The following is a 21,826-nucleotide window of genomic DNA, read 5'->3' as shown; positions in this document are numbered from 1 at the left end:
TAAGTATAAGTAATGTTTAGTTTTTAGCTATCCCGAGAAATGAAAGGGTGTTTTGCAGCCTTTCCATCGTTAGAAGTTGACATTATCAATCTGGAAACTGGGGAACAAAGACGACCTGCATCTTTTAAGGTGGAACATTTTCTTGTACGTGACTCGAAGCACGAGTTGACGTCAAGAATTAATCAGCACACCTTTTTAAAAAAATGTGTTTTGGCTCTCTTTCGTGACAGAATCGCTCTGGATGTATGTAAGCGCTTAAAATGTTTATGATTTCCAACCGTGTTATGTGGACTGTGAACATTTCATTTCCTCACTTCCTCACAGAAATAGTGCAGTGGTGCTCTGGGGGCAACTACACCTGTTGTTAGCATGCTAACCAGCTAGCCCTGACCGCTCCTGTCTTGTAATAACACTTTGTACTCGAGGCGGTTGTCCGACAGTCCCCGTAGCTGTTAGCGTAATAAATGAACAAAATAAACTCACATCATGTCAAGAAATTAAATACTCTCACTTCTGTATTCCTTAATAACAGAAAGATTAAACCGTACACTGTCTGAATTCAAATATAAATAATAATAATAATAAAATAAATCCTCAACTCACAGAGTAAGATGTGAAAATATTCCAGCTCTACACTCTGTCGCTTCTGTCCGGCTGCACACCTCTCTCGTCCCCGCCTGCCGTATCGTGTCACCCCCGAAGTCAACAGACCCTTCTCGCGGCAGACATTTTGACTTGACAGAGCAGGAAAACATTAATGATGGCTGCATTCCATTTAGCTGAGCATGCTCCCTCACTGACATGACGTACCGGGACACTTAATAGAATGGAGCCATCGTTAATGTCATTGGTCTCACCTGTGCTGTCTCTGCTTTGACAAGTCAAAATGTCTGCCGTGAAATTGGTCTGTCCCGCTGACAATCACCTCGTACCGGATCCCCTGCTGTCAAGCTAATCTCAGTCAGTCTCGGAGGCTGTGTCCAATCTCATGTTGATCCAGTTGAACTGTGCCCTGTCACCCACAGTGACTCCTCCTGTGATCCGAGGTCCCGGTCCAGACAGACTCCCGGGCTGCTGGCTCCATGGCTAACTGAGCCACGAGCTACTTAGCTTATTGTAGCTAGCTACAGCCAAGGATGGCCAGCAAAGAGCAGCAGTTGTCTCTTTATCTGGCGATATGCTGCCTGCTATGTTTTTGAGGCTACCTTCAAATTGTGGTTATATTCTACTAATTATACCTTTAAGGCCTTTCCACAACAGGGACTTGATGACTACATGAGGAAAAAGCAAAAATACTCGCCTGTGAAAGTCTGCTCCAATATGTAAATTGCACCCTGGTTTATTAGCACTGGCAGGAAACTGGCTCCAGCTTGCAGAGCTCAGAGACGGCCAAGAGGGTCTCTGAGCTCGTCCTGCACCACTGACTAGCTCGCTGACAGGTAGAGAGGTCGCATTCACAGAGTTCATCTCAGCTGACTGTCCCGGGGCTCCAGTCAGGTCCATTATCAAAATGTTAAAACACCAGAGTTACAGGCTCAACGGCAGCTCCCATGTTCTGCGAGGTAAAATGACTGTCTTTATCAAAGCAGTCTGGTGGATTTGAAGAGATCACAGGTGGATATAACAGCTTCATTTCCCTGTTGGTCTGAGCAGGGAGCAATCCAGGTGACTCATCCCAAGTCACTTTTGTCACACTGTCTTTAAAATTATGTCCTTTCTCATATAATGCGTTGTGACACTGTCTGTTATGCACTGCATGATTGGTTGATGCCTTCAGTCGCGGTGCTAAAGCTCAGAAAAATCAACCTCGTACTGACAAAATATTCTGGGCTCCAAACGTTTTGTGTTTTTAGGCGCCATCGTAGGAGAGGGTAAGGCGAGGGGTGTTCAGTTGGTTGCAATATACACTAAATCTGACACAGTGGACCTTTAACACACCCAAAACTCCCACGAAACTGTGCAGACGTGTTGCATTGTGGGCAACGCTAAGTTTTTGACACGAAGAAGAACGCGTGGAATTATAAAGACGATATATCTGGTTCGGCTTCATCGATGGGCCTTTTTGGGCATTTTTATACATAATACAGCCGAGATATGACTTAAAAGAGGGTAGAGAGAGAAGGGAGGACACGCAACAAAGGGCAGCAAGTCGGAATCGAACTCCGACTCAGGCACGCTCTACCAGGTGAGCTCCCGGGACGCCCCCTGCTGCATCGATTTCAATCTTTCTTTAAATAAGACTGTCCATCGTGACTCCGACAAGGTTACAGGAGCGCAATGCTAAATCGGTCGTCTTTTAACGCGTCCCAGAGCTTCACTGCCAAGCGACTAGGCGGGGTTGGTCATTGTGCCCGAAAAAAGCTTTCAACACACCTAAAAAAACACCTTTCAGCTTCTGTTACCACCGTTTACAAGCTGTCCCAGATACCTTCTCCACCCTCACATGAAGAACACTCCAAAGCCTATCGAGTGGTGCCTTGGTGTGAAACGTTTCCATGGGCAGCCACTTTGTAAAAAAATATCAGCCATCAAAACCTCAGCTGAAACCTTGTATACAGGGCCTTTGAAATTAAGCCAAGCTGGCTCTCAGCTGAGCATGGGCTGTCTGCACTGTAAATACAAATAGAAGCAGGGAGAGAAAAGTGGACTCATCTTGCAGCTCATCCTCTCTGTGCACAGTCAGGCAGGCTCAAAAGGAAGGTTTTTTTTTGCCAAAAAGTTGATGCATCCCTGTTAGAAGGACAGGCTGCAGTGCTCAGAAAATGACTGTATCTGAAGACTGTAGCGTGTAGCATTAATACTGTACTGTTTTCTCAGTAATATTTTATTTTTGTCTCTTGTTTCCTCTTCTGTCTTTCTCCCAAACCCTCAATTTCTCTGTCACACTTCCCTACTTTCTCTCTAAAACCTTTCTCCCCCTCTCTTCTCTCTCTTTCAGATCCAGAGATGGCACGGCTATTGTTTCTGATTATTCTCTATGCTCTTCCATCCCTTGTTGTGCCCATACATAATTCATCAACTGGAGGTAATTTGTGTGTGTTTGTGACTGAATACGTGCGGGAGTCTGTCTGCGTGTTTGCTGTGTGTGTGTGTGTTTATAATATGCATTAATGGACAGAAGAAGCTCCGCAGAGATTCCTAAGTGACCCGAATGAAGCGCTGTAATTTGCGCAGCGAGGAAGCCATCGGTTAAACTGACAATAGATCATGTTGCTGTAATACATCTACATTATCTGGAGGCAGAGCTTTCCCTCTCTCTGCTCTGGTCGTCCTTCATTTTTCTTCCTCGTCTCTTTTTCACAGGCTGTGCCATCATCCGGCCTCCCAGGGATGGGGGGATCCGCTACAGAGGCCTGACACAAGAACAGGTAGAGAATAATGTTACTGCGCTGAATCTTAATTACAGAACTTCACTCGTCAGATGAAGCACGTTAAAACACAGCTGGCGTTGAGATTTCTCTGAACAGAAAACGCAGAAACTGGAAATATGAAGGAGCTAACACTCTGTCTGCTAACTGTAGTGTCATTTCCTCCTAATTGAACTGAAAATAGAAAACATTCTGTCAGCCCGAGGAGAAAAGGTGGTGACATGAAATTAATTCAAATCAGCTGGCGATAATTACTCCGTACGATGTGGGATGTTTAAGACAATGATAATGATAATATTTACTAATGATGTAACAATGTTTAATGAGAAAACCTTTCACAATATCAACTGGCGTTATTATGACACCGTCAGACAGGAGGAAGTTGCATTAGTGCATCTATAACTTAAAGGAAACAGTCCTTGAATCTCACATTTGGTTTAGAAATCCTCCCTATTTTAAGTTTCAAGGTTGGCGAGTATGGTGCAGACAATCTTCTGGTGTCAAACACTTTTAAAAAATCTCTATAAGGTACCTCTGTTTACTGGATATTTGGTCAAAGGTGTTTATGATGTTCATACGCAGCTTATGTTTGACTTTTGCCTTGCGTCTTTTGAAATTCAATCAGAAAAGTGTAACATTTTGACAGATATTGGGGAGTTTGAATTCTTGCAGAAGGTGTAAAACATTTTTCTTTTTATCTAATGTTTGATCGGCTGTTAAGGTTTTTTAATTGATTGCCTTTTGCCCGCCTAGTGTTGGAGGTTGTTTATCTGATCACTTGCATGTGTGTTACTATGGAGTGGCCTGTATAGCATCAGTGCCTGTGTTTCAGTGGGTCGATTAGAGAAAATCTTCATATGGAGCCAGTGTGCAACACTTTTTACACTTTTTACTCTGCTCTCAGTGATCGGCACCTGAGTAACGCCCTTGGTGTGCTTTACCTCACTATGAAATGTCAAACTCTGCACTAACATCATTCTGCACACTGAAGGTCAGAAAGAAACATCTCAGCGGAGGGCGACTTTAAAGCTCACAAGATTGTGTTTAATTCTATACTGCAGCAAAACTCAAATCCGAAGGCGGATCGATGCAGTTTCAAAGTGTAAGATTAAAAAACTACGCCCCTCTGATTGCAGCGCTGTGGATGTGCGCACACACGAGTCACATACAGCGCACACACAACATGAAAGACGAGAGAGCGTGACAGTACATCAATTCAGACAGTATTGCCATAAATGTTCTTCCTGTTAGGGCTTTATTGTCACAGCCATATGGTGGATAGAAGATAGAGAAACTGGTAGAAGACAGCATCAATCTCACTTTACTGACTGTCTCTCTGTCCGTGTTTCTCTTACAGATCCGTAGTGTGCAGATCCTGCCTGTGGATTACGAGATAGAGTACATCTGCAGAGGAAACCGGGTGATCGTTGGACCCAAGGTCAGGAAATGTTTACCCAACGGCACATGGACGGACATCGCGCTGCACAGCAGATGTTGTAAGTCCCTTCCGGTCTAATTCTCATCCTCTCGTTCTTATCATCCTGCCCTCCACAATATCCTCATCTTATCACAAATGTCCCCTTTCCAGGCAATTCCTGGGTATAATAGTCAGTTACGTGTTCTGTCTGGTTAATCAACATCAAAATAAAGTCACAGTTCCAGTAAGATGAAACCTCAGTTGTTTTGACAGCACGTTGCCGCCCTCCCCATTTACACTACACACAGAGGAAAAGTGTGAAATACTGTGCAACCTTCACTCTCACTCTCTTTTAAGATCTGGGAATGGAGTCGTATATGACTAATGTGAAAATCCTAAATGGAGTTTACATGAAATCAAACCAAAGCTTTTTATTTCCCATCATCTTTAAACGTGCAATTACTGTTTTTTTTTGCACAATCTTATATGATGCATGATGTTCAAGGACCATCACTGTGACTGACCAATCATGTTTTTGTAATGTCACGGCATTGCAACTAGTGGAAAAAGACCTGAAAAATGCAGACATTGGAGAAATGATCCTGTCTAACCTGTGGCTAACGTTGTGAAAGGTTCTAGTTTAACCAAGAGCATCTTTTCCTAAACCTATCCAAGCATATCAGTTGAACTAAACACCCAAGGAAAACGTATAGTCCTGTACTAAACCCATTCAGCCATAACAGCATTAAAGACTTTGCTGTTTTTTAATAGTATACGTATTAATTCTGCATGAAATTGTCTTGAACTTTGTTATATATTTTGTCGAGTTGTGTAGTTACATTAACAGGCGTGCTGAATCAGTGCCCCATTTTAAATCACTTCTTAAAACACACTTACATAAAGCTGCTTTTAACGGCGGATTAAATGATTTTAGCTTTGTTTTATTAATCCAGTGTTTCCCTGTGTTACACTGAGCCCTGTTTATATTTACATGTGTCATTACCACCGCAATTACTTGCTTTTTTGCATGTAAAGCACTTTTTAACTCTGTTTTTAAAGGTGATAAATAAATGAAGTTATAATTATTATCATCCCAAATGTTTCCAGCAATGTTGAAACTCTAGTTTACTCTATGACGGTGCATTTCATTAGGTCGCTGCTGACTCTTCCGGGACAGGGAAGTCAGCCAACAAGCATTACCTCATCTGTTAACATTTGCACCCGAGTCACATCAGATGGATTTGCATCAGCAGTCCTGGTTATTTAGTGGCGTATACACTAACGGTGAAGCGAGTTTGATAGCGGGAACATTAGTGTTTATTTGCATCAGTCATGCAGTGTTTATCTGGCCCGAGCAGCCAGTTTACTTTACTGTACATCAGCCGTAAGGTAACGTTAGCGAGCAGCGGTACACACCCAGCCTGTGTGGTTAAATTCAGTAGACTCTGCTTCTCTCTCCTCTTCTCCCCTCTCCTCTCTGAACTGTTGTTCATGAGGTAAAGTACATCCCCCCTCCAGCTCCAGTCAACAGTCAGCTTTACAGAACATAAACAGCAGAGAATGGAGGTCACCTCTGCGGATCGTTGATGCAGTCAGGAGTGAAGATAAATCCTGTTTTTAATCCCAAAAGTTTAAAAGTAATCTCTGAGTTTTCCTCTCGTCGGTGAACAGTTCCAGATCAGAATCTGAAGTGACTCCCGGTGTTTGTTCTCCAGAGGGTCCGGCTCTGATCCAGACTGTAAACAGCTGAGCAGCGACCCTTCACCCCCCTGCTCCACCCGGTCCAACACACTCCACAAACAGCTTTTGTTTTGTTTTGATAGACAGCCCCCTCGCAAGTTACATATTGTACGTTTAAGTTAAGCAACACAAACACGAGTCGCAAAGCTATGACATCATAACAGCGAGATTGGTCAGTTGCAACACCAACACGCCGATATCAGATGAACTTTTAATGGTGGAAACAGCTTGCGAAGAAAAACACTGACATCTCGTCATTTTTATGGCGACAACGTGAACTTGTTAGCAAACTGCTGCGTATTTATACATCCAGCAGTTACTGAGCCACATTTTTATTTGTTTGAAGTCGTATTGCTGTCCGACCGGCAGCATAAATCCAATATTAACTTTGATTTATCTCTGTTCTGGTCTTCTGTATCCGGCTCTTTAGTGCTTACCAGCTAGTCATTAACTTCGTCTGTCTGCTGTTTGGTGCTGAACAGGTAGTGTGCTGTGGGATTTCAAAGCTTTAAGGCTTTTTTGCTTAAAATAGCTGCCTGCTGTAGCCAAAAACTGCTCTGTGAGAGCAACCAAAACAGTAAAGTTGAGGGTCGGACAGATAAACAAAGAGCAGGGGAGAATTCAGGTGATAATTCACTACCAGCGTCACCTTTCACATTGTTTTCATATCGTCATTTGATACATTGCTGTAATAAAAATATCAAATATAACGGCTTTAAACAGTTGCTGTTCCAATTTAGAGGATGTTAAGGAGAGAAGGAGACAAAATAATCTCAACTCACAGGTTCACTCACTAGATTTCTTCGGGAGCTTTCAACCACAACTAGTGGTCCCTTCAAAAACACACCAAAACCAGTGACAACAATGACTGAGAGGCCAGAGGAGGCAGCTCACATCCGACACAAAGACCATCCTTGAACAGTGACAGGGGCTAAAACCTCTTCCTATATGTAACCACTTCTTTACAGGGATGACACCTGAGCCTGATGACGGCTGTAAAATACAGTTTAAAGCTAGTAAGTGGACCTTTGTCACGCATTTTGTTTGAATGGTCACAAATCACTTCAGTGAACTTCTTCTCTGACTGCACAGGTACTTTGTTTTGTTGGATTCTGATCTATGAATAAATTTATTTTGCTGCGTCCTATCAGCTTTTCTTGTCTGCGCACTGTGATACCCCCACGGAGAATAGTTTGGGCTGATGCATGCTGGGTATTGCCCCTAGATTATGTTTTTATATTAAATGTTTGTAGTAGAGTTTAGAGTATTTAAGTTGCTTTATTGCCTCTACATGCTTTTAATATGCATTCTTGCTGCTTTCAACCCAAAACTTACTTATTGGACACAGAGGCATGTAATTTCTACTCATATCACATCTACAGCGCCTCTGCAAATACTGAGAATAAGGCCAGCGATCCAATCAAATCCCTGTTATATTTCTGCTTTTTGTTCTTTCGGTTCACATTTAACATCAGTGGAATTTCTTTTTCCCAGGAGTACGTTCTCTCTTTTTTTTTTGTTTTCTCTGGCTTATGTAAGAGCGCAAGCTGCAATGTGCAGATTGGTGTTTTATTATGTGCTCACATGCTGGAGGGGAGATTCAACAAACTCGGCAGCTAAACAAATTATATTCAAGAGCTTGAACATTTTGTCAAGAAGAACCAAAAACACAGTTGCTAAACTCTTTGGGAGGCTGTAGCATATAAAGCTAACGTTGCAAATTTGTAGCCTGATATAGCTCTTACTGGTAACTGACACATAAACTAGTCTCCATCTGGGTCAAAAGAGCTCCCGGGGCAGTTAAGGTTATATCGCAGAGACTATTTGTGTTATATCGAGTCTGTTTTGTATTCGGGTTCATCTGTTGGATGTGAATTGTATATTAACATATGCAAACGTTTCACAGAGGTCAAGCTGCTTAAGCGAGAGTAGGTTAATCTCCTCTCCTCCTGAGTCAATCTCTACTGGAAATGACACTGATGAGAGCGTTGACTGAATCAAGAAGTAAAACCAAAACACTGTTTCACTGCACTGATGCTACTTTACACAATAATGTTTTTTAAAACTGTAAAATATCCTCTGTTGCATATCTTTGTCACAGGGATCATTGCAAAAAGTATAAAATAAAGGTCAATTTATCAATATTAGAATTTTTTACTCCCTAATATCGCATCGGCCCCAAAACTCGAATATCGGTCGGGCTCTGGTTTCCAGTTGCAGCAGGCAGTTCTGATAAACCCACTGTAGAGGACCGGACAACAGTTATTTTGGGCATCAAAATAAACCAGACATTTCCGACAGGGTTGGTAGAGACCAAACACAGAGCTAAAAGAAAGCGAATACTGGACTTACGTTCATCGAGTGCCATGAAGCCAGACTCCAGATGAAAGCTAATGTTGCCCTGCTTGCTCTGCTGGATGTGTGCTGTAAAAAGACAACTGCTTGCCAACATGTTTACCATAAAAGCATTATAAGGTGATTTCAAGTCAACGTTGTCTTCACAGCTTGGTCAGTTGCCCCCAATGACCCACGAAAAGTGAGCTCATTAGCTAACCTGGTGGTTTTATGGCTACACTCACTGAACTTGAGAACCAGGAACATTATTTCCTCATCCGAAGTGCATTTTTCCTTTTACAAATGTTTGTGTAACTGCAACTCCATTCCCGGTTTATCACGATTATACCTTATTATAACTGTGTCTCTGTGTCCTTCTCTGCCTCCCTCTCCTCTGTTTCACAGTGCTGCTGTGCCCGCGGGTGTGGACTTCCCTGGAGAACGGCCGTGTGACGGTGAAGCCGCCCGGGCCGCCAGTGGAAGGGACGGTGCTCCATTACAGCTGCCACGCCGGCTTCATCCTGGAGGGCAGAAACATCAGCCATTGCACTAAACTGGGCAAGTGGGACGCGCCTAAACCCACCTGCCTCTGTGAGTATCTGAGCCAGTGTGACCAACTGAGATTTTACATTAAAGCTTCCAATTAACGTAGAATTAAGGAAATGTGTGGTGGGATGCCGTTCACTGTCTCAGGGGAGGCAACACCGACAGTAATTAATGACATTTACATTAACACTGCGGCCAGTTTAGAGGCAGTGCTAGCAAAGAAAGGTTGGTGCACAGCAGCAGTGTTGTAAAAGTCAATAAAATAAAGAGTAAAATGCACTACTTTAGCTCCAATGCAGCAGCAATCTGCAAAGTAACTAGTAACTAAAGTTATCAAATATAATGTAGTGGAGTAAAAAGTACAATATTTCCCCCGAGAATGTAGTGGAGTGGAAGTATGACACAGCAGAAAATGGAAATACTCAAATACCTCAAAAACTGTACTTAATTACAGAACTTGAGTAAATGTACTTAGTTACAATCCATCACTGACAGTCAGTGAAAGCAAACATTTATGCCACAATGACCTCTTGGCATAAATGTTTCTGATATATATGATTAAAATACATCCTAATGAGGAGTAACAAAGAAATGTATTCAAAGATATGATGTTTCTGAAACTGACACTGGTGACTGGTAATGATTTTGTTGTTTATCTCAGAGCTCAAACGATTATTCCATCATTATTCCATTCATCAACAACTATTTTGATCGTTTATCAGGCTAATTGTTTTCAATTATTTTGTAATTTTTTCAATCAAAAATGGTTCCAGCTTCTAAAATGTGATGATTACATGTTTTCCTCTGTTAGATAAGACTCTAAACTGGGGCTGTCACAATATCAGACTTTCACTACAAGATCATCGTGGCCTAAAGAATTCACGATAACAATATTATCATTATATTTACATATAATATGAAGTGTTCACTCCATTTCATCTTTAACTCTGTTGTGTTTTGTCTCTTTTTTAAATGAATTACACTAAAAATAAGAGTGTAGGGAGGTAGAGAGAGAGGCTGTGCAACCATGACTGTCCAAAAGTTTACACAAACAACAATTACTTCAATTTTAATGACATTTCAGTTTTACTGCAGGTGGCGACCAGCATTAAGGTGCAAACTGCCACCTGCTATGACGAAGAGACAGTCTACATTTCATCTACATCTTCATATTTAAATATCACGGTTATCGTCAATGTTGTTATATCGCTACACTAAACTGAATGTCTTTATGTTGATGAGATAAAACAAGCAATGTGAAGACATCACCTCATCATCGCCTCTAGTAACCATAAAATGCATTTTTTACAGTCAGAATCTACTTTTAATGAATCGAGAAAATAATTGCTGGATTAATCTATAACCTGTGTAAATTCATCCAAACAACCGATTCTTTCTTGGCATAAATACACTTCGTAATCTGATAAACAGAACACATCCTGTGCCATTTCATAACACAAACAGGGCTCACTTTGCAGCCTGCCGCACAAAAACGGGAACATAAGGCTTTAAGGATGACAGATAATTACAAACACCTGCTCTCCCAATGGTGAGGCACGGCTGCTAGGCAGCAAATGATCCAACCAATCAGAGTGTAATCCTCAGAGGCCAGCCTGCACTGTTGGCACAGGCAGGTAAAAACAAATGACGGAGACAAGTGAAAAACCGGATGTCCCATACGTCAAAGTGTACACGGGATAAATACTCAATGAACATTATAATGAGAGTGTGAGAGGATATCTGTGATATCACCGACACCCAGGAGCGTTCTGGTTTACAACAGTTGGCACGTCTTCACCGTCTGAAGAGATTTGTCCAAATTAGCGCAAATATACGACGACTGGAGAGAAAAAAAAAAGAAAGAAAGAAAGAAAGAAAAAAAAAACACACATAGATGAAACGCAGAACTGAAAGAAACGAGATTGCCAACTGGTTATCAGAGGAGTTGTCATGGCAACCAATAAAGTTGCTATGGGAATGGTGGTATTAAAATGGATGAAAGAGGGAATTATCAGCACAGTTGGACTGGCCAACTGAAAGTAGGCTACTTATTGTATAATAAAATTAACCTAGAAGACGTGCACATGGTTTAATGGCTCGTTAATATTTGTAAATAATAACGAATAATGACCTCTAATCATGTCTTAACCTCCTATTGTTGTTGTTACTATAGGATGAGCTATGATACCTACACTGTAGACTATATTTGATTTACAGTTGTATCTATTTTTATGGCAAAGTGTCAGAGGATTACATAATATCCATCACGGTTACTGCTCTGCATCCACCCGGCAGTGCGTTTCTCATAACTACAGTGTCTCGTCGCTGCCATCTAGTGGAGGGAAATAACTAGCATTTTGAGCTTCACTGCACCAAATCTCTCCAAATGTGACATTACACAGGTGAATAATTTACTCGAGAACAACCTGGATATTTTATTCATAGCTGTCCTTTTCAATGCTGCAGCACAGCGATGTGTGATATAATTCCTCTGGTTACCTGCTCTGTTCCCATCTGAATTCATATTTTCTAATCTTTTTCCTTCTTTGTGTGTTTGCCGGCCAAAGATGACAGAAACTACACAGGTAAGAATTTCTCATTCTTGTTATCATGTCTTACTATACGATGTTATTTACTGTGACGTGGACATACAATTGCCAGCGTACACGGACTTAAATGCAGCAGACGATCTGTTAATTTTTCAGCAGGGGTGAAAGACCCGGTTCGTTTCATTCAACTCTGACTCTACTGGTTCATTTGGTACCAAAGACATGGCCGGGACTATAGATTCTAACTTTCACAAAGCTCAGTCAGATAAAGGATCAATGAGTCAGGCAGACCAGACTAACATATTCAAGACACGACCTCTCTGTCCCTGAAGTCTCTGTACTACCAGGGGAGGGAGACGGCAGGTTAACGAGGGGGTGGCATCCTCCCTCATCCCCCCTCAAACCACCTGCTGCTCATATGACACTAAAACATACAGTTGATGTGGAGAAACAGACATGAACTTACTACGTATAATATTTATTGGAAAACTAGAGTAGTAAACACAGTAGAACGCATACCTCCGCCTAGGCCCAAAAGTCCCCTTTACTGTAATTCAATCAGGCCTAACCAAATAAAACATATTTAAATCTGCTTTATTTGGATCTGCATTAATTTGTCAGAAATTAATGATGACATAAATGACAAAAAACCTTCTCATTTCCCAATGAAAGAAAGTGAGACAAAACTCTTGGAAACGTCCCTTTATCTGCCGCCCAGCACAAGTGAGTGGTGTCTATTCTAGGCTGAGACGTATAGAGGACTGAAATCAGAAATAAATACATAAATATGCTGTTAAATGCACCAAAAATAATATTGAAAATAAATGTAGCCATTAATTAATATATAAAGTGTGACATAAATAGATATTTCTGCTTTAATTTTGTGTAAAATAATTATTTACTTATCCATTTAATTTAGTTATTTATTATTTTTTAAGCAATCTATTTATTGATCCATTTACATATTTCATTAATATATATCTGATTTAGGCAGATTGGAGATGCACGATATGGACTTTTTTCAGCCGATACGACAACCGATAATCACCTGACTCTCGTGGCCGATACTGATAAAATAACCGATAATAGAAACTAACATTTTTATGCACACCTGCAGCAAAGATGGTTTATTTGTTAGTCCACAGCTGTGATAAGATTTTATGGTTAAACTTGTGTTGTGTTGTTCTTGTAAAAGAAACTGCCCACACCAGTGACGACATGTGTGGATCTACACAGGTGGAGATGTTTGACGTTATGAGCGCGACATCAACGTGTTTGCTGTTCTTCTCTGTATTTGCTGCTCACAAAACAACTTTAAAGGTGCAAACCACCATCAGCCGTGTGTAGATGCTGCACTTTAAGTCAACAAAAGCAATTTGGCTTTGTATTATTGGCTATAATTCCTTTATCCGCCGATAACCGATAATGTAAATTAAAAATCCGGCTGACAAACCAACCAACCAACCAATCAACAAGAGGACAAGGGCATTTTCAAAAACAATCGGCCCAGAAAATAATCAGAAATGAACATTTTATCATGGAAGTGTAGCTCTGAAATCATCACACAGTTAATGAATAATAAAACACGAGACGTCTCGCCCATACATCAGTCTCATCTTGATCACTTAACAGTCTTTTATCTTCAGGACGACCATTAAACCTGCCTGTTTCCGTGTCACTGTGCCCACTGAGATATTCAGTCTATTAATTAAATTCTGCCTCATAAAGTCCTTCAGCTGCAACACGTACTTGCGCCACAAGAGGGCAGCAGCAGCTTAAGGCACCAACAACACTGTCTGTAACAGGGTTTAAATCCCCTGCTGGCAAAATGGTGAAGGAAAATAAATTCCTTCTATGAAAAACTCGTCCTATTAAATATTTTTCTTCAGTGAGAAACAGGATTAGAGTTTTAATTGTATTTGACGTTGTTACTCAGTTAAAGAAATTAGTTTTCATATCTAATATTGCAACACAGACATATTACAGGGACTCCCTCCTTCCTCTGCAGTTCATAACACCACGAACATTATTTTTCAAATCCCAGAGTTATTGAGCAAATCCTTCTTTTATGAATCAAAGCGCTGAAAAAGAACATTAAGACTGTTTAATTTTGCTCATAAGCGTCATTAGTGTGGTAGCATTTTCAACTCATGCAAAGGAACCCCCTTTATGTCTTTAGTACATTTTAAATCCAAAGTTTAATGAACATTGTGTATACTTATTGGTTTGCTGCTAATCGCTTTTCTCTGCTCCTGCCATCTACGAAGACTACAAGGGTTTTTTTGTAAAAGCAGAGCAATAATAGGCACGAGGAGAGCAGCTGTGGTCAGTGGGAGGATACAAGATCACTCAGGAAAAACACTCAGGATAAGTTGATCGTGGTGGACTTCCTGATTTATTTTGAATTACCACAAGAGCAGCCCACATCTTCTCAATAACACAAAAGTCCTAAACCATGGTGGGGCTTATCCATTGTGGAAACATGTTAAATTGGATGTGGCGATTCCAAACTAAAGAACGACAGAGATACGAGGTTACCACCATTTATTTATCCTTTATTAATGCAGAGGGACTTTATGATTTGTGATTACCTTATTTAAGATTGTTTGTTTTACACTTAAAAGTATGTTCACTAAAAAAAGATGTGTGTCCTCTCTGTGGTGTAAAAAAAGATGTGTTTCTTGCTTCAAAATATAAGCTATGTGGTGCCCTTTCATGAGTTTTAAAGGGGCTCTGTGACAGTTTGTCAGACATGCACATGTATTAATCACTTTTTATTTAAGCGGTTTGTTACGTGACGTGTAAATGAGACCTTCCCCGAGCTTCTGGACGATTTGTTTAAAGCAACTTAATGTAGTACTCCGTATTTTGTGATTGGGCGCCCCCCACTGTCGTGCAGCACAACTGTCCTGAATACGCAACCCAGGTTTCTGTAACAATTCATCAGATGCGATGTAACCTTATGTGCAGACTACAAACAAAACTCGGTCTCGAAGTGAACATGCACTCTCACCCTCACACAGCTGTGCCAAGCAGCTGTAACCTGAACCAGAGACAACATGATGTGAACACCCAGCTTTAACATGCTGCAGACTAAACCTCTGTTGAAATGGGCTGACTTGACTTGTGATCAAAAACTAGCACGCTGACAACCTTGCCAACGAGGCCAAACATTATGCAACTGCGACAACACAAAAGAAAAAAAAAAAAGCAGATCTGAGACTCGGTCACTGTCTGTTGTTCTTTTCCATTTTCCCTCCGTCAACGTCTGCGCTATGAGTCCGATGGTAGCACAGCTACACTAAGCAACAGTTGCAGGATGCATTCAGGAAACTTCTTAAATCATAGATGGTTGAGGCAGAGCAGCCTCAAGGCATTCTCTGCATAAAATATGATCCAGTTTTTGGATAGTTGGTGCTGTGTGTGATGCGCTATAGACACTACTCACCCTATTACAAATCAGTGTGACATTAAAAATGATTTTAAAGCCGTTATTCTAAAGTAAAATAGTTTCATAACGCTGCTTTAAGTTTCTTTAAAGCTGCTGGATTTCTTTGTGAAGGGTCAGATTTTCCTCGACAGGCAAGGATGTGACTTCCAGCACAACACAGACGTTCCACGGAGCCCATTTAAAAGCTAATTTAACGATTATTGGGATAATGGCCGGGATAATTGCGACAATAAAACCTTCATATCGTCCGGTGCCTAATCACCATGCAGGCATAAATATAATCAGGTGTGGAGCATGCTGCTCACGTAGCCCGGTCCATCCTACATGCGGCTCTATTAGGACCGTGGGTCTTATGCTGCGAGGGTAAAACTGCACGAGTTTGCAGCAGGTCACTTCTGAAAATGAACTAATGTGCTTCGCCAGCCTTCCCTGGAAAAAAGAAAAAAAGGGTCAAAACATCTACCAGTACAGCCATTTTATCTGATCCCCGGCAAGGATGATGAATACATTTGTTACTGTTGCAGGATGGCTCACCCTCTTGCACAGTTATGTCACCACATTAGGAATTGGCCAGATATTGAATCATACGCTCGCTACAATCCTTGGAAGGCTCACAACACTGCAGCGTTACGCTAATGAATTAGGCACAGACCTGTTCTCGCCTTTCATGAGCCAAATACTGTTCATACACAGACAACGACGCGGCATGCAACTCTGAGCCTGATATATAGTTTTTACCAAAGTAATCCCCCTGAGTTACCGATAAAAACTTTTTCCAAATGTCACGGACTGACTTGACGAACACATGATTAACAACGCAGCAGAGAACTCTGTTTCCTCAAATAGAAATTTCCATCTACTGTCACAATACTGACCTCCTTCTGGCTCTGCTCCCTCTCTCTCCACTCCATGTGCCATCACCACCCACTTACTGCCTCCTCAGCGGGAGAAAGGTTAATACCCTGCTCCTGTCTGTGTCTGCTCTACCTTGTGTGTGTGTGTGTGTGTGAGTGCGCACACACATATATGCAGCAGGATCTCTAGTTTCAGTACAGTATAACAAAACCACATATAGACAGTGAATACAAACAACATAACAAGCTAACACAGCTGCTGTGGAAAGTCTGTACGTGCGCACTAGGGCTCAGCAATATATCGATATTATAACGTTATCGTGATAGAAGACTGCATACTGTTACATTGTGGATGTTGCTTTATTGTGATATGGCATTAAGTGTTGTTTCTTCCTGATTTTAAAGGCTGCATTACAGTAAAGTGACGTAATTTTATTAACTTACCAGACTGTTCTACATTCAAATACTTGCATTGAACTGCTTAATCATTATATCTACATTACTGATGATTGAACGAGGAATTATCAGCACAATGTACTTACATTTACTTAACGTCTGTTCAAAGTGGAGCTTTCAATTCTAATGTTATGCTGGAAAGTTTCATAAATTAGTGATACATTGTGTTTTAATTGTTATATTTTGTAAGTAAGTTAAGTAACTCGTGACATTTTCACTGTCAGGTCAACATAGTAATATATTTTCCCCCTGAAGTAGAAGTACACAGTAAGTGAGTAGTATCTAGCTGAGTTGCATATTTTGTATGTGCTGTGGTGCTTTAGTATCAAAATTCAATATTTTTCATATCCAAACATCATGATAAATTTAAAGCTGTTGGAGCCCCTTTTTGTTTGGGCCCCGGGCAGTTGCCCGCCTTGCCTCATGGTACAGTCTGTTCCTAGTTTATAAAAGGTATGTGTGTGTTACCTGTACAGCATCATGTGATGTTGTCAGAACATACAACCAGGCGATGTGTTAGCACGTCAGGAGCAGGTGCTGTGAGAGTCGGGGTTTCCCAAGAAAGTTGAGCTGAGAATTAGAAAGATGATTGACCTAAGTGGGATTTATCTGCAGTGCTCACCTGAGGGGAATGTGAATTTAAGCCTCGCTCGTGGCAGCAATGGATTTTTAAAGCCGACGAATAAAAATTCTGAAATCGACATAGCAGCAGGTATTCCTTTTTCATAGCTATATTGATGATAATACACACATTGGTTACCAAATGATGCTACAGAGTTATGCCCTAGCGAACAATGAACTTATTATTCTTAGCTCCCCTCTACAGTGATACTCAGGCATGATGTATTACTCTAATAACTGCGCGCTGTGGAGAGCTGGAAACAAGGTAGTGTGTAGTGTGCTGCTGCCGGACAAATTACGTAATGATGATACTGTATCAAAGTTACAGCTTTTTTACTGCATGATGAACGGTATTTTTCGAGCGATGCTGGCCAACGTGTACGCTGCTATAAATCGTGATTCCAATAATACTGTGATGTCTTAATGAGGCTTGAGTTTTTTCACCATCTGCTTCTCCAAGCAGACACAAAGAATGGACTTTAAAATCCTCTCTGACCAAAGTCTGATCTCTGCTCGACGAATACGACTCGTCCAGTCAGCACTGTGGACAAAACCCTTACGTCGACAAAATATCGGCGTCCGGAGAATCAAAACAGTCACACAATGTATTCGTGATTTTCACAACGATTTGGATCGCTCCCTGAATACAATGTGCTCTGCAGGTGGAGGACAGCGTAATCTGCCGATTGTGTTAAAAAGGGAACATTCAACACATTATTTTGGCAATAACACATCTGCCGAGTGAGAAACAGACCATTATCCTGAAGGATGCCCAGTGTGCGAACTGCAGACACACAAATATACAGAACAAGACCCTCATTAAAGCGGCTCAGCAACATGTTACCGCACTCGTGTCTCCATTGCATCTTTTCCAGGCTGTGCCACAGCTAATGTCTTCTCCGAATGTGACATTTGCCACCGTGGGGGTTGTTAACACTGTACTACCCCGATGCTAGTGCGCCTTGCCTGCGCTGGCTGCAGGCTTACGGAGCGAAACAGCACATAAAGTTCACGGCTGAATAATTGATAGTGCGTCGGATGGGTCACGGGGTGGCAGCGAGGATGAGGAGGTGGAAGTGGAAGGCAAATGCCAGCAGATGATCACTACACTCACCTCAGCCTGTGAGGGCTTGTTAGCAGCTGAATAGCTCTCTGCTACATGGAGATATCCAGATAATGAGATTTGGGTAATGAACCGAGGTTATATAATAGTCATATCCCATCGCCTAACTACAGAGGGTTTTTAATTTAGACTGGAGAAATAATGGTCTTCTTCTCAATTGGTGCAATAACTTATTTTCAAAGGGGAACTTTAACAATAACATTACATTGCAATTAGAGCGCTTACACAAGAACCGCAGGAACACGAGCAAAAATGGAATAAAAGCATAGTCAATAATCCAAATAGGCTGCACTGAGGATGGGATAAAGTTTTGTTGCCACGACAATAACTTTCTGGTTTTTTTTTTCTTTCAAAACAAGTCGTTAACCTCCGGCTATAACGCTCCTCAAAAGGATCCGTCGATATCAAATGATGTTCGCAGATGTATCTCTGAAAACATCAGAAGTTCATTTCAGAGAAGGACATAAATGAAAACCAGCTGTGTGATCGTTCAGTTTAACTATAAAGGCTGAGAGGCTATTGTGCACAATTTTATAGCTGCGAGTGTGTGTGTGCGTGCACCGTCGCATGTCTTTGTGTGCCAGGGATGTGAACAGAGGGTTCAAACAGGTGTGCAGGGAGTCCAGTCTCTCCCTGATCTACAATAACTACATCACTGTTTCCACTCTTCAAATGAAAGCAAATAAAATCAGCCATGATTGATACGCCTGCCACGTTTTTTTTGCTGATTTCTCGAGGCGGCCTCTGTAGCATTTTATAGACTTGGCCGAGGAGGGGAGGCAGAAATGAAATGGTCTATGGATTAGCAGAGGTGGTTACAGAGCACAGTTGCACACTGTGTGCTAGCCCAGTAAGCATGGAGTTATTGATTAGCAGGTTGCAAAGCGTCGGGGTATCTAGGTTAAAACCAGGCTAAATGTGGTTAAAAAACCAGAGGCAGTCCAGGCACTCCAAATGAGTATCCAAATGTGGAAGGAAATATTAAAAAGCCTTTATTATAGTGGCTTTTTAAATGATCTAGCCACTTTTATAAAAAATAAAGGCCAGACGGTCGTGCTGGTTGTATTGGAGTCAATGGGAGATGTGTGGAGAAACTCACTAAAACCCAAGATATCTACCTCGTATGACTTCTAACGAAGTAGAAGATGAAAGAACACACTTCAGAGAGTCGGTTAGCCACTGATTTTTTTTCCCCAAATGATTGACGGGTTGATAATATTGTGATCAAACGGGGCAGGTCCGACTGATTTCTGCTCATGAGACTGCAATCACACTGCGAACAGGAGCCTTTCCTACACAAAGTGGTGGAAGAAATCAGTGGTTAACCTCTCTGAAGTGTGTTATTTCGACTGTAGATATGTTGGGTTTTAGTGTGTTTCTCCATGCATCTCCCATCGACTTCAACACAGCTGACACCACAGTCTCTCTGTTCAGTGACGTAATGACCCTTCCTTCTCTTTAAGGATCCTCGGTTTTGACACTTTGTCTTGTTTTGAGTGCCTGGATTGCCTCTGGTTTTTCTGAAGTACTCTTTTCCCCGTTTACCAGGAGCACCCAACACAATTTCAAGGTGTTATATGTAACAATTGGCCACCTGTCAAATTCATATTCAAACTAATGGGGGGAAGCATATGACCAGAAAGTTTCTCTTAAGAAACAAGGAAAAGCACAGTCCCTCCCAGACAAAGATGGCGAATATGGTCAACTTCATACCTGCGCAACATTAACATTGTGAGCAAGGTAGCATGTTTCCCCTCAGAGCACCCCTGTGCCTCAGCGCAGCCTCACAGAGGAGCTAGCATGACTGCAGATTTATAATGTTGCTCCACTTTTACTGCACTACCACTGCTGCTGCTACACAGGGCACTTTGCCAGCTGCATTTATTCTTCCCTATGACCTGCATTTACTCAGACCATATTCAACTCTACGTAATGGCTTTGTTTTATTCCTTATACTTTACACACTAGCTTGATATTTTAACCTCGCATTCATGTTGCATTCATATCAAAATCGGATCTCTTATTACCGTACTTCCCCGTTGATTCATTGCGCATGCTGCACGTTGATTAATATGTATCTATATTCAGTTGGTTGCAGTGGTCTGATTAGATGCTGTGTTCAAGGATTGTAGTGCAATTAGTTTATTCTGGTCTAATTTAACTACAAACATGTTAATGAATCAATTAGTTGGTGCTTAGATATATTTATTTAATGAATCAGCGACTTAAAATGGTTTTTCCGTGCATCTTCCAGTAGTACGCAGCCGAATCAGACGCTTCTCAGCTCGAGCACTTCAGCAAACGTCAAATGGAAGAAAAGGACTAAAACGCACTGATTCATTTTGCAAAAAGAGAATAGTTTCAACACTACTGTGTCTCGCAAACACAACATATAGCTGTACAACTGCCATTGGATAATTGATTGAGCAGGAATTAAAATGTATTGGATAATGGATCTGAGGGTGGGAGTTGCCATAGTCAATATCCAAGTGCCACCCTCCATTCATTATAATCACATCAGAAACTAACGACCATAGATATGCTGTAGCTTAAAGTTACAAGAGAAATGAATTAATATGTTTCCACAGTTGAAACGCTGGTCTGTTTTTTCTTCTTTTCTTCTTTCTTTCTTCTTTTTCTTTCTGTTTTTTTGCATTTTTGCAACATTAAAGGCTGCAAATCAATCAGCATGCCCCTGCTCCTCTGTTATCTTTTTAAATTAACTTTAAAATGACAAAAAAAAGCCAAACAATCTTCTTTGGGCTTCTCGATTTTGACAATTTACAGCTTTTCTTTGCTTTATAGGTAAAGTGAATAGTTGGATATGACAGTGTCCAACAAAACAAGCAATTTGAAGATGTCACATTGGGCTTCAGGAAACTGTGATGGATTTTTTAAAATGAGTTTGTGACATTTAATAGACTAAGTGATTATTGGATGAATAGAAAAAAGGATAAGCAGATTATTCGATTATGAAAAAATCATTAGCGAGCCAGAAATTTAAAAACCTATTATGCTTTTTGTTTTTTTCCTGGGTTCTCGTGCATGTAAAAGGTCAAAGCCCACACCAACAGAAGCTCCTCTTTCCCACAACAAACACTGCTCTGAAACGCCTCATCATTAGTCCCGTCTTTAATTCTGTGACATCACACTGTCACCATGTCGCAATTTATGTCCAACAGCCAGTTTGGCACGTAAGAATCGATTTAGCACAGCTGCTCTGTTGTTGTTAGCGGTGCTGGCTCAGGTGTATGCGAGCTGACCAATCAGAGGAGACTGGGTATTAAGGCGGAGGGGCCTTAAAGGGACAGGAGCTAAAACAGAGGGGGAATACGGCGCTGCAGCACTGGACAGTTTGAGAAAACTC

General features: G+C 41.3%; 1 protein-coding gene across 1 annotated transcript in view; it reads left to right on the top strand.

The window, feature by feature from the left end:
• The window catches only part of gabbr1a (gamma-aminobutyric acid (GABA) B receptor, 1a), an 88,037-nt gene that overhangs the window by 2,864 nt on the left and 63,347 nt on the right, over window positions 1-21,826 (top strand). Inside the window, exons 2-6 of the mRNA XM_084356686.1 lie at window positions 2,939-3,025; window positions 3,304-3,368; window positions 4,726-4,864; window positions 9,265-9,450; window positions 11,973-11,990. Coding sequence (XP_084212812.1) covers window positions 2,947-3,025; window positions 3,304-3,368; window positions 4,726-4,864; window positions 9,265-9,450; window positions 11,973-11,990 — 487 coding nt within the window. The 5' untranslated portion in view covers window positions 2,939-2,946. The remainder of the gene's footprint in view (window positions 1-2,938; window positions 3,026-3,303; window positions 3,369-4,725; window positions 4,865-9,264; window positions 9,451-11,972; window positions 11,991-21,826) is intronic.

The sequence above is a fragment of the Pagrus pagrus genome, assembly GCF_965226575.1.
Source record: "Pagrus pagrus genome assembly, chromosome: 7".
NCBI lineage: Eukaryota > Metazoa > Chordata > Actinopteri > Spariformes > Sparidae > Pagrus > Pagrus pagrus.
Note: the sequence above shows the minus strand (reverse complement) of the source record. Positions and strands in the feature narration are given on the sequence as shown.